A 14,460-nucleotide genomic window follows, 5' to 3' on the forward strand; every position below is an offset into this window, starting at 1 on the left:
TATACCTTGTCTCACTAAGGATACATATCGATATCAGTAATTTGAAGTAGTAAAAAGCTATATCACCTTATTATTAAAATACTCTGGATTAGAAAGAGTTAAAGAAAGTTTCTTCACTTGGTCATCATCATCAATTTATTTACCATCATAATATTTACCCCCAGACCGCCCCTTGAGGGTACATTATGTACCCTCAAGGAGCCAGTGTCCACTGTCTACTATGACAGCACTACATTATTAAGTTTACATTATTATTAATCTCCTATCAGCAATTTTCCTTCAAATTAGTCTATTACTGGTCAGCACTCCAATATAGCTGTATATAACATTTTCTGCCTCTAAGGCACTTCTGACTGAATCAATCCACCTAGACACTGGTCTTCCTCTGGGTCTCTTTCCTAACCTTTCCTCAAGCATTCTATATAAGCGGCTATACCACCTTAGATTAGCTCTGCTCACCCATTTTGGGATGCTAACACTGTCAAGTTTCCTTCTAACTCATTTTTAATATGATTTCCATTGATGTTATCTGTTCACTCCCCTAATTTTATTCAGAACTCTCATATCTGTAGTCCCTATTCTTTGAAGTGCTTTATTTCTAACCAAACTCTTAGATCCATAACTTAAAACTGGTTTAAACAGTGTCTCGTATATTGCTAGTTTCAGGTGTTGGCTAATTTTTCTCTTATTCCATATAAATTTATTCATCTGGCTCCCCACCATACCAGCTTTGCTTATTCTGTTGTCCATTTCCATATTTAATTTGCCATCTTCACTAGAAACCATGCCTAAATAACTGAAATATTTTATTTGTTCTATATGTAGATTCTCCACTGAGAATGAAGCTGCAGTTTCTATGCTCCTGCCTATTTTCATAATTTTGGTCTTTTTATTGCTGATTTTCATACCAAATTAATGCCACTTTATATTATTATTATTATTATTCAGGCCTCCATGGAGTCAAAAGACTCATCGTGGGAGGTCCTTCCTAAGAACATAAAGTCTGTCAAGACTCATCGAGGGGAGGTCCCCCCCCCCTAAGAAACACAAAGTCTATCATACCACTCCTTAAACTCATTTGACCGTTCTTGCTCTCACCACTCCATCAGGCAATGCATTCCATGGTTCAACCACCCTCCATGCAAAGAAACCACTCCTCACCCTCTTGCTCACAGTTTTCTTTCGTAACTTCCAGGGATGGCCTCTTGTCATCACTCCTTCCCGCTGTTCAACCAAGCGAAAGAACTCTCCACTGTCAACCCTGTAACCACCTCTCAACAGTTTAAAATTCTCAATCATATCACCTCTCCTTCTATCCACCAAACTCTGGTCCACATTCCCTCAGTCGATCCTCATAACCAAAATTGTACAGTCCTGAAACCATCTTTGTCATCCGTCTTTGTACCCTTTTCCACAATTAATTTATCCCCTTCAAATCCTGGGGAGCAAATCTGAGAACAATAGTCTAAGTGTGGTCTGATCAGAGACATACAACGGAATGATAACCTGTTTATCTCTGCAGGTCAGTGTCCTTCTCATAATTGCAGCAATCCTCTGTGTTACCTTCACCACCTTTGCAATATGTCCCCTAAATTTCAAGTTTCTATCAATCATCAACCCCAGATCTGTTGTCTCCCCTACTTCCTCCAGTATAGCTCCTCCCATAGAGTATGCAGCATCCCAAATCTCATCATCATCAAATTCCTGCCATGTACCCTCAAGGGGTGTACAGGATATGACAGTACTACATGAAAAAATTACATCATTACTAACTTCCTATCTACAATTTTTCTCCAAATCAGACTGTTACTTGTCAAGACTCCAACATTATCAGATCTTATATTTCTATCGTCTAAGGCACTTTGTACCGTATCAATCCACCTATATCTTGGTCTTCCTTTGGATCGTTTTCCTGTCAACCTGGCACAGAACACTTGTTTTGCTAATCTTTCCTCTCCCATTCTATTTAAGTGACCATACCACCTGAGATTAGCTCTGCTAATGCATTCCTGGATGCTGACAATGTCAGGTTCTTTCCTAATATCCTCATTTTTAATATGATATTGCCATTGATGCCATCTGTTCACGCCTCTAATCTTTCTCAGGACTCTCATATCTGCGGTCTCTAGCTTTGGTCAAGTGTTTTAATTCTGACCCAGCTCTCAGATCCATAAGTTAAAACTGGTTTGAACACTGTCTTGTATAAAGCTAATTTAGTGTTCCGACTAATTTCTCTCTTATTCCATATGAATTTATTCAATTGACTTCCCACCATACCAGCTTTGCTGATTCTGTTTTCTATTTCTATATTTAATTTACCATCTTCAGTAAAAATCGTGCCTAAGTAGCTGAAATGTTTTACTTGTTCCACAGGTTCTCCATTCACAACACAGTTGACATTTTCAATGATTCTGCCTATTTTCATTGTCTTTGTCTTTTTATTGCTGACCTTCATACCATATCTATTACAACAGCTATTCAATTTAGTCAGAGAATCTTGCAGACTTGTAGCAGATTTATTTAGAAGTATAACATCATCCGCATAAAGCAAAGAGCTGACATTAACATCTCCAATTTTGATATCAGGTTTAATACCACATTCCTTCATAATGTGATCCATATAGATAATGAATAACAGAGGGGATAACGTACATCCTTGTCAGCACCAGATTTAACATTAAACCATCTTCCTGTACTTCCTTCAATTCTAACTGCTGACTTACAACTCAAATAAAGACTAAGTATTGCTTGATATAATGCCCCATTGACACCATATAACTGCAGCATATTGAATAGCTTCTCTCTTGGCACCTTGTCATATGCCTTTTCCAAATCGACAAAACTTAAATACAGATCTTTGTTATATTCCCATGATTTCTCCACTATTTGTCGTAAAGTGAAGATCTGATCCTGACAGCCTCTATTTGGCCTGAATCCAGCTTGTTCTTCACCAAGCTTTTCTTCCACAATTCTTCTCAACCGTTTCTCAAGTATACTTGCATAGATCTTGCCAGGAACACTCAGTAGGAAAATACCTCTGTAATTCTCACATTCAGTTTTATTTCCCTTTTTATATATGGGTACTATGAGAGCTCTACACCAATCATCGGGAATTCATCCCTCTGTCCAGGCTTTCTGAACTATGCAGTGCAGCCACTGTAAGACTTTTATACCACCATACTTCAGCATTTCTGGTCGAATATCATCTACTCTTGCTGCCTTTCCACATTTCAAGCCTTTGATGGCTTTTTCTACTTCAAGTATGGATATATATTCCTGACTGCATGCCTGGTCAGTGTTTTTTATCACTGTGCTGTCATCACTACTTGTTTCATTTAGCAGTTTTTCAAAGTAATCACTCCATACTTCAAGGATATCTTTTTCTCCTGTTTTCATGTCACCTTTATCATCTCTAACTTCTTTTACAGCATTCTTTCCTCCATTCCTAAGCTTCTTCAACAACCCCCAGAATATTTTGCCACCTTCTTGATATTTATTTTCTATATTCTTGCCAAAGTCCTCCCATGACTTTTTTTTAGCTAGTTTTACACACTGTTTAGCTTTCTTACATTTGTCTCTGTATTCTGTATGAGTAAAAGCTGACTTATTTGCCAGGAACTTTTGATATGCTTTCTTCTTTTCCTTCACTGCCTCTTTAACTTCCTGTGTCCACCAGGGAGTTCTGATTTTTTTATCCTTGCAGACAACCTCACCACATGCCTCTCTGGCAGAATCAATCAATGTTTTCTTCAGAGTTTGCCACTGAATCTCCAAGGTTTGATTCCTGTTCTCAAACTCTTTCATTTTCTTTTCAATAATCTTTCTGTATTTTAGTCTACAGTTCACATCTGAGAGCTGCTCAACTTTTATTCGCTTTAAAATTTTCTTACATGTTATTCTTTTCAATATGAAATTCAATTTTATCCTGCTCAAGACTAAATAGTGATCACTTCCAATTTCAAATCCTCTGTACACTCTGGTGTCCTGCACCATGGAGAAAACATCGCTATCAACAATAACATAGTCAATGAGACTTTTCTTATTCCTAGCCTCTTCTCTCCATGTGAATTTGTGCACATTTTTATGTTGGAACATGGTGTTAGTAATAACCAGTCCATGTCTTGAGCAGAAATCCAACAGATATTTGCCATTATTATTAGCTTTGCTCTTTTCTCCAAATTTTCACAAAATATTTTTGTATGTCTCACAATCATTTCCTACTCTGCTATTTAGATCCCCAACAAGGACCAACTTTTCCTTTTTCATTGTGTCAGTTTCTTTTTCTAAAGCCTCAAAAAATTCCTCCACTTCTACCTTAGTAGAACCTTCTGTGGGACCATGGGCACAAATAAGTCTCATTGTTCATTTCCCAATTCTGATATTTGCCCACATCACTCTACTTGAGACTGCCTGCCATTCAAGAAGATTAGCCTCATATTTAGTGTTGAATACAATGGCTACTCCTTCTTTTCCTTGATTGTCATTTCCTGAATATAACATTTTGTGTTTATTGCTCAGAAAGATCTTACCAGTTTTTGTCTTTTTTGTTTCAGTCACCCCTATTATGTCGATCTGGTACTTATTTAATTCCTCAGCTAGCTCCATTTCTTTGCCATTCAGGCTTCTTACGTTGATAGTACCGATCTTTAACTCTGGTGATGTTGAGTTGGGGTTTGTTTTCAGATTTGTTCCAGTAGCTGACTTTTCGCTGTTCGCCCTGGTTCCCTGGCGAAAACAACGGGGGCCTTGTTTAACCGGGCGACGCCCCAGCCGGCATGAAATTCTGTCATGTTGTACCATCATTTTTTATTTTAGTTTAACCAATAAGAATACAATTTGGTCCGCTAAATCCCAAATTGCCAGCCCATCCTCGTTCGTTCAGTATCCAAGTAGATACCCAACAGGGTGCACCACGAGAAGGTGAGGATTGGACATTAGGTCAGAAGCCCTGGTTAGTTCTCCACATTCCTTTAAAGGCTATGTGGAGGTCTCCTCTCAGTTATTGATGATGATGATGAAGTCCTAGTACTGAGCCCTGTGGGACCCCACTTGTAACTCTCTGCCTCCTTGAGACTGCTCCACCATACACAACTCTCTGATACCTATCAGACAGCCAATCCTGAATCCAATTGACCAATCTGACATCGAGACTCATGCTGCAACTTAAATATCAGCTTATCATGTGGCACCCTGTCAAATGCCTTCAATAAGTCTAAAAAAATTGCAGTATATGCCTTTTCCTCATCTATTGTTCTTGTAACTTTATTATAAATGGCTAGCATATTGCTAAAATATTGCCACTCTAATATTCAATATTATGTAATAATAGTGTTTGGTAATATTGTAATACATGAAAAAAGCTTTTCTCTGGGCACCTTGTTCTATGTCTTTTCCAGATCTACAAAACTACAAAGTACAGATTATAGTCATATTCCAGGATTTCTCAACTATTTCTTGTAAAGTAAAAACAGTAAAAGAGAGCCTGATCTTGAAAGTTTCTATTTGGCCTAAACCCAACTTATTCTTTTCCAAGAATCTCTTTTACAATTTTTGTCAACCTCTTTTCAAATATTGTAATACATGAAAAAAGCTTTTCTCTGGGCACCTTGTTCTATGTCTTTTCCAGATCTACAAAACTACAAAGTACAGATTATAGTCATATTCCAGGATTTCTCAACTATTTCTTGTAAAGTAAAAACAGTAAAAGAGAGCCTGATCTTGAAAGTTTCTATTTGGCCTAAACCCAACTTATTCTTTTCCAAGAATCTCTTTTACAATTTTTGTCAACCTCTTTTCAAGTATGTTTTCATAAATCTTAACTGGAACACTTAGCAGAGAAATTCCTCCATAATTCTCACATTTAGCTTTATTTTTCTCTTTTTTTTATAGATGGGAGCTATGAGAGTTCTACTCCAATCATCTGGAATTCTCTGACCAGGCTCTCTGAATTATGCAGTGTAGCCACTACAAAATGTTTATACCTCCATATTTAAGCATTTTTAGTTGAATATCATCTACTTTAAACACTTTTCCACATTTCAGATTTTTGGTGTCATTTTTCTACCTGAAGTTTGATATGTACTCCTATATGCATTCCTCTTGAAAATTTTCTACTACTGTTCTGTTACTGCTTGTTTTATATAACAGTCTTTCAAAGTACTCCAGACATCTAAGATATCCTTATCTTCAGTTTTTCATGTCACCTTTATCATTTCTGATTCCTCTTTCCTTCATTTCTTCTCCTCCAGAACATTTGCCACGTTCCTGATATTTATATTCTATATTCTTACCCACGTCTTCCAATGACTTTTGTATGTAAAAAAAAAACAAAAAAACTTTTTTTTTTTTTTTTTTTTTTTTTTTTTTTTTTTTTATATGTACTGTTCATTTCAAAGTTATATTCATTTTTATTCTGCTCATCACTAAATGATGGTTCACTTCCAATTTTAAATCCTCTGTACACTCTTGTATCCTGAACCAGCCGGAAGATATCACTATCAACACTAGTGAGACAGTCAATGAGACTTTCTTATTTCTTGCATCTTCTCTCCATGTGCATATCTTTATGTTGGAACATGGTTAATAATGATTAGTAATAAATTAGTAATAATAATTACTAGCAATGATTAGTATTCCATACAGAAATCCAAGAGATACTGTTATTAGCTTTGCCCTTTTCTCTAAATTTGTATACAACCACTTGTGTACAGTAAAATATATGACCTTTGCATTAATGCATAAATCCAGTTTTGACCTTTGTTAAAGCTGACACTAACAAAGGTCAAACTGGTCTGGGTAGTGGTCCTTCCCATAATGTTTTTGCATTATGGATTACTGACGCAAATGATGTAAAGTCAATATCCTCTATATATAAGTATCCTAGCTATAAAGATACTTCACATACCAATTTGGTTAGCTTTTGCTCAAATAAAGGGTTAAATAAGATCATAATTTCTTGGCAAATTTAATTTAAAACACTGAAGTATGCATAAAAAACTCAGAGTAAACAACTATATTAGTTGTTAGGTATTATATTTGGTACTATGAATGACTTGGTTTAAGAAATATTTGCATTTGAGATGCTAGCATTCTTCAATGGAAACCCCAGAATTTTAAGTACATGCAAGGAATCAAGTAAGAGATGTAATGCACATTCCAGTTATTAAACTTGATAAATAAAGGGTAAAGAAGGAATTTTTATTACCATTTTTCTTAGGAAAGTGGGGACATGAATGCTTCTGCTGTCTAGATATGCATGTATATACACATGCCTTGTATGAAAATCAGTGAATGGTGTGTTTTGAGCAAGAAAAGGATATGTAACTATTTTTTTTTTCTGTTGTTGTTTGTTTATTTTTCCTCCCTCTGAGAAAAGGAATATATATTCTTTCCTTATTGTATAATATGGTTTGTAAATGGGATGCATGTTATGCTATTTACTCAGTGGAAATATTACCCTTTTTTTACTTATTATATTATTCTGTACCATATACAGTAATCCCTCGATTAATGTTCCCCCGATTAGTGCGGCTATATGCATCTTAAAAATAAATGTTACAGATTTTAAAAATTTTCTATCTATACATTTTTATGGGGTGCTTAAGGGTCAAAGCTGTATAACTGAGAGGAGACCTCCACATAGCCTTTAAAGGAATGTGGAGAACCGACCAGGGCTTCTGACCTAATGTCCAATCCTCACCTTCTCCTGGTGCACCCTGTTGGGTATCTACTTGGATACTGAACGAACGAGGATGGGCTTGCAATTTGGGATTTAGTCGACCAAATTGTATTCTTATTGGTTAAACCAAAATAAAAAATGAGGGAACAACATGACAAAATTTCATGCCGGCTGGGGCATCACCCGGTTAAACAAGGCCCCCGTTGTTTTCGCCAGGGAACCAGGGTGAACAGCGAAAAGTCAGCTACTGGAACAAATCTGAAAACACACCCAAATTCAACATCACCAGAGTTAAAGATCGGTACTATCAACATAAGAAGCCTGAATGGCAAAGAAATGGAGCTAGCTGAGGAATTAGATAAGTACCAGATCGACATAATAGGGGTGACTGAAACAAAAAAGACAAAAACTAGTAAGATCTTTCTGAGCAATAAATACAAAATGCTATATTCAGGCAATGATAATCAAGGAAAAGAAGGAGTAGCCATAGTATTCAACACAAAATACGAGACTAATCTTCTTGAATGGCAGTCAGTCTCAAGTAGAGTAATATGGGCAAATATGAGAATGGGGAACTGGACAATGAGAGTTATTCAAATAGCCTATGGTCCCACAGAAGGTTCTACTAAGGTAGAAGTGGAGGAATATTTTGATGCTTTAGAAAAAGCAACTGATACAATGAAAAAGGAAAAGTTGGTCATTGTTGGGGATCTGAATAGCAGAGTAGGAAATGATTGTCAGACATGCAAAAATATTTTGGGAAAATTTGGAGAAAAGAGCTAAGCTAATAATAATGGCAAATACCTGTTGGATTTCTGCTCAGGACATGAACTGGTTATTACTAACACCATGTTCCAACATAAAAATGTGCACAAATTCACATGGAGAGAAGAGGCAAGGAATAAGAAAAGTCTCATTGACTATGTTATTGTTGATAGAGATGTTTCTCCTTGGTGTAGGACACCAGAGTGTACAGAGGATTTGAAATTGGAAGTGATCACTATTTAGTCTTGAGCAGGATAAAATTGAATTTCATATTGAAAAGAATAACATGTAAGAAAGTTTTAAAGCAAATAAAAGTTGAGCAGCTCTCAGATGTGAACTGTAAACTAAAGTACACAAAGATTATTGAAGAAAAAATGAAAGACTTTGAGAACAGGAATCAAACCTTGGAGATGCAGTGGCAAGCCTTGAAGAAAGCCCTGATTGATTCAGCTAGAGAGGCATGTGATGAAGTTGTCTACAAGGATAGAAAATTTAGAACTCCATGGTGGACACAGGAAGTTAAAGAGGCAGTGAAGGAAAAGAAGAAAGCATATTAAAAGTTCCTGGCAAATAAGTCAGCTTGTGCTCTTAGAGAATACAGAGACAAAAAAGAAAGAAAGAAAGAAAGCTAAAAACTGTGTAAAACTAGATAAACAAAAGTCATGGGAGCACTTTGGCAAGAACATAAAAAATAAATATCAAGAAGGTGGCAAAATACACCGGAGGTTGTTGAAGAAGCTCAGAAATGGAGGAAAGAGTGCTTTAAAAGGAGTTAGAGATGATAAAGGTGACATGAAAACAGGAGAAAAAGATATCCTTGAAGTATGGAGTAATTACTTCAAAAAATTGCTAAATGAAACAAGCGGTGATAGCACAGTGGTAAAAAACACTCAGCAGGCATACAGTCAGGAATACATATCCATACTTGCAGTAGAAAAAGCCATCAAATGCTCGAAATGTGGAAAGGCAGCAGGAGTAGATGATATTCGACCCAAAATTCTGAAGTATGGTGGTATGAGAGAGTCTTACCGTGGCTGCACTGCATAGTTCAGAAAGCCTGGACAGAGGGACAAATTCTCGATGATTGGAGTAGAGCTCTCATAGTATCCATACATAAAAAGGGAAATAAAACTGAATGTGAGAATTGCAGAGGTATTTCCCTACTGAGTGTTCCTGGCAAGATCTATGCAAGTATACTTGAGAAACAGTTGAGAAGAATTGTGGAAGAAAAGTTTGGTGAAGAACAAGCTGGATTCAGGCCAAATAGAGGCTGTCAAGATCAGATCTTCACTTTACGACAAATAGTCGAGAAAGCATGGGAATATAACAAAGATCTGTATTTAAGTTTTGTCGATTTGGAAAAGGCATATGACAAGGTGCCAAGAGAGAAGTTATTCAATACGCTACAGTTATATGGTGTCAATGGGACATTATATCAAGCAATACTTAGTCTTTATTTGAGTTGTAAGTCAGCAGTTAGAACTGACGTACAGGACGATGGTTTAATGTTAAATCTTGTGTGAGACAAGGATGTACATTATCCTCTCTGTTATTCATTATCTATATGGATCGCATTATGAAGGAAAGTGGTATTAAACATGATATCGAAATTGGAGATATTAATGTCAGCTCTTTGCTTTATGCAGATGATGTTATACTTCTAAATAAATCCGCTACAAGTCTGCAAGATTCTCTGACTAAATTGAATAACTGTTGTAACAGATATGGTATGAAGGCAGCAATAAAAAGACGAAGACAATGAAAATAGGCAGAATCATTGAAAATGTCAACTGTGTTGTGAATGGAGAACCTGTGGAACAAGTAAAACATTTCAGCTACTTAGGCACGATTTTTACTGAAGATGGTAAATTAAATATAGAAATAGACAACAGAGTCAACAAAGCTGGTATGGTGGGAAGTCAATTGAATAAATTCATATGGAATAAGAGAGAAATTAGCCATAACACTAAATTAGCTGTATACAAGACAGTGTTCAAACCAGTTTTAACTTATGGATCTGAGAGCTGGGTCAGAAGTAAAACACTTGACCAAAGACTAGAGACCACAGATAAGAGAGTCCTGAGAAAGATTAGAGGCATGAACAGATGGCATCAATGGCAATATTATATTAAAAACGAGGATATTAGGAAAGAACTTGACATTGTCAGCATCCAGGAATGTGTTAGCAGAGCTAATCTCAGGTGGTATGGTCACTTAAATAGAACGGGAGAGGAAAGATTAGCAAAACAAGTGTTCTCTGCCAGGTTGGCAGGAAAACGATCCAGAGGAAGACCAAGATATAGGTGGAGTGATATGGTACAAAGTGCCTTAGACGATAGAAATATAAGATCTGATAATGTTGGAGTCTTGACAAGTAACAGGCTGATTTGGAGGAAAATTGTAGATAGGAAGTTAGTAATGATGTAATTTTTTCATGTAGTACTATCATATCCTGTACACCCCTTGAGGGTACATGGCAGGAATTTGATGATGATGATGACTTAAATTCTAGACCTTGGAATCCACATGGAATAACTTTTTTGGAACAACTAAGTCTACTATGGTGTCAAATTAACTATTTTGAAGTTAGCTGAAACTTCATGTTCAGCTCTGGTAAGTTTATAACAGTGAGAGACAGCACAGGTAAATCCCAAAAGCTAGTGAACACAGGCGATCAATGGGATCAATTAGGATCTGATTTTCTTGAAATTTACCTCATCTTTCTAAAATTCTTAAAGCAATTTATGACATTGCAGAAAGTTGAACTTAAATCTAGCATACTTAGAGGAATATATCAGACACTGTAAAACTCAGAATAGCAGATTTGGTATAGTGGTCTAAAACTGGTGAAATAAAATTGATAAAATCATCAAATTGATTTTAAAGTCCTAAGATACTTTCCAATACTGCAGCAAGCTGAAAGTTGGCATACTTAAATTTCATCTGAGTTTAGAGCACTGAAAATATGTGCACTATTCTTATCACCATTCCATATCTCAAGAGATTGTGTGGTGTGGGGGGATATCAAAAAGTGGTATATGGAGGAGCAGAATCCAGGCAAAAGCTGGTGACTAGCGGTGTGCCGCAAGGATCAGTGCTAAGACCACTACCATTTAATTTGTACATAAATGATATAAGAAATAACCTGAAAATAAATATTCAGTTATTTGCTGATGAGCAAAATTAGGTTCAGTAATAGTGAATCGAGGTGATGTACAGAGCTTGCAAAATGATTTAAATAGGCTGTCAGATTAATGTGGAAAGAAAAGTGTAAAGTTACACATTTTAGAATAAACAGATTACAAGCTATGTACCACATTGATGGAACTGTACTCCACGAAATAGATGGAACTAGGAATTTAGCAGTAGTGGTAGACAGAGAGTTGAAGTTTAGAGATCACATTGCTAAGGTAGCTCATAAGATTACTTCGCTAGTGAAAAACACTAACAAGCAGAGATAAAGAAGTTGTTCTTTCTCTTTATAAGGTCTTGATATGTAAACAATGGATTTTTGTGTTCAGGTCTGGTTTCTTGTGGATGAAGAAGTGGTGGAGAGGATTTAGAGGCAAGCAACTAAGATGGGAGTGGGCTGTGAAACGTTCCCTATGAGGATGTTTTCCACACGTTTTATAGGATTGATGTAGGGAAAATTTTTCAGCACTCAGAGGGAGCAGAACAAGATGTCATCCCTGGAAGTTGAGTAAAGTGTGGTTAGCAGGGGGGGGGGGCATGAGGACTAGATTTTTCACTTTGAGAGTTGTGAATGAATGGAATGGATTGCCAGAGTCAGTTGTTAGTGCTTTGTCTGATAATGGGTTCAAGGAGAGGTATGATAGATTGTGTGAATAAATTGGGTCTCCTGCAATGAATCTTCGGACTCCATGGAGGTGCCCATACAATAATAATAATAATAAGAAGAAGAATTATTATTATTATAATCATATTTCACATGCCAATCTACTGACAGGTCATCTCTCATAGTCAAACTACATTTTAGAGAGGCTTAGTATGTAAACTTTCTCTAGCAAAACTATATTTCAAGTCCTACACATTTAGTTGGACTAAACATGAAATACAGTTTTGCTCTATAACAAATAAAATGCATCTCTATTGAATCATTTGGTGTATAGACTGTAACAGCTTGTTGGCTCCAAGGCCATTATACAGAATTTTAATCACATAAATATACTGTAGTAAACTGTACAGTCTACAAATATACTGAATGAAACTTCCATTTTCATAGGGAATATGATCTGAAACAACTTTGCAAGGTTTCTTACTACAAACATTATAATAATGTTTCAAACAAGACAAATTCTGAATTATTGTTACACAAATTCTAATTTCACTGGGATAGTGCAATAAAAGATATATATATATATACATATTAGTGTATAAGATAGATTACAAAAATGTTCTAGATTATATACCTGATTATAATCCAAGTATAAAATATCAGGCATATCTGGATTAGTGTCATTTAGCTGCTCAAATGCTTCTTCATGGCACAGGAGGACACAAAGTTCTGTCCTAAAAGCGAACAAATAAATAAAATGAAATAAACTTATATATTTCAAAAAAAAATATTGAAGCAAAATTTATTTATAGTCATATGGTTGTCTAAAAATCATTGGTTTATAAACAAAGTTTCAATTATTGAATAGTCATGGGCTGATATAAAAGTAGCATGTATCTTCCTAAATAGTTTATACTTTTTCAGGGCCACTAATCTTGGCTAGATGAAACATTATTCCATACAGCCTAAATAACACTCCAGCTCAGAAAAGAATCCCAAAATTCTTCATGCTTGGTGGAATAACATATCTATGTAATCCTTTCTTTCTTTCTTGATATGAAGGTCAAAACATCGAGCGTTCATCTTGGTTTATATTAAACTAAAGTTTTGCTCTAACACGGTAGTTGTCTCCATAATTTTTCATAATGTATTCATAATGTAAAATACCTATGTAAAATGAATATACATCCATAGTTTCAGTCACGATTGTACAGAATGATGATAAATTAAATTTATTATATTATCAGCAATGCTAAAAAATATCACAACTAATTGTCTCAGTACTTACAATATAATCGAAAGATGCTTCTCCTGTTAGGAGCAGGATTTCATCATTCATTAATATTTTTAAGAGAGAGAGAGAATTCTTGCTGGTATACCAAAAAGCCTGCTGAAATGCTATGAAATCAACTGGATGTAACTGAAAAGTGAAGTATTATAACTCTGAAATTTGAAAATGAGAAACAGCCCTGAAAGGAGTCATGCTTAACAGAGCAAAATGGTATGCATGCACTGATTTTAAGAAAACAATGGATCTATATTTGCTGGCCTCGTTGGTTGAGTGGTTAGGGCACCCACACTCTAACCAACCGGTTGCAGATTTGAATCCTGCTGCAGGCATGGATGTTTGCGATTGTCTTTAGGTGGGAGATGAATTTCACTACCCAGTGTGAGACCACCACATTGCTTACTGGAGACCTGAAGTGGCTTGAAAAAAGTTCCATGTTTGGTCTCTAGCAGGGTTTCTGTACTATCTAAAAAATCAATAAACAATACCAAAAATATATAAAATTAATATAAAAAAATCCAAAAAAAAATATCCTTAGGTCACCTACAGTACAAATATACTATAGGTTTATAGAAAAACATTTCATGGGTGGAAGCAAAATAGAAATAAAAACAAAACAAAAAAAATTCTAACAAAATTAATGTCACAGTTTTGTACAGAATTAAAGTAAACTTTCATGTTGCTTACTCAAACTTTTGCATTTGACAGACCACAATTTCAACAAGAAGCCAGACTACAAGAATCGTATATGATCTAAAATTCTTTCCATCAAGCTTCCTGCTTGAGTTACAAATGAATGTTTTAGAAACCACTCCTAAAATTCCATGATCTGTTAAAGTAAAGATTATTGCTATCATTATTTTCCAGCTCTATCATGACACTTGTGAAATAAACTGTTAGTTCAGTTTACTCACACATTATTAAGTAATTATT

The 14,460-nt window shown here is 35.7% G+C and overlaps 1 protein-coding gene across 2 annotated transcripts in view; it reads right to left on the bottom strand.

Annotated features, from left to right (window-relative positions):
• The window catches only part of LOC150096887 (chloride channel protein C-like), a 134,778-nt gene that overhangs the window by 23,273 nt on the left and 97,045 nt on the right, over positions 1 to 14,460 (bottom strand). For both annotated transcript variants that reach the window (XM_090408431.1, XM_090408430.1), the window contains one exon: positions 12,874 to 12,973. In XM_090408431.1, the coding sequence (XP_090264557.1) occupies positions 12,874 to 12,973 (100 nt within the window). The remainder of the gene's footprint in view (positions 1 to 12,873; positions 12,974 to 14,460) is intronic.

This window comes from Typopeltis vanoorti, chromosome 18 (assembly GCF_054136105.1).
Source record: "Typopeltis vanoorti isolate ZY-2024b chromosome 18, IOZ_Tvanoo_1.0, whole genome shotgun sequence".
Lineage (NCBI taxonomy): Eukaryota > Metazoa > Arthropoda > Arachnida > Uropygi > Thelyphonidae > Typopeltis > Typopeltis vanoorti.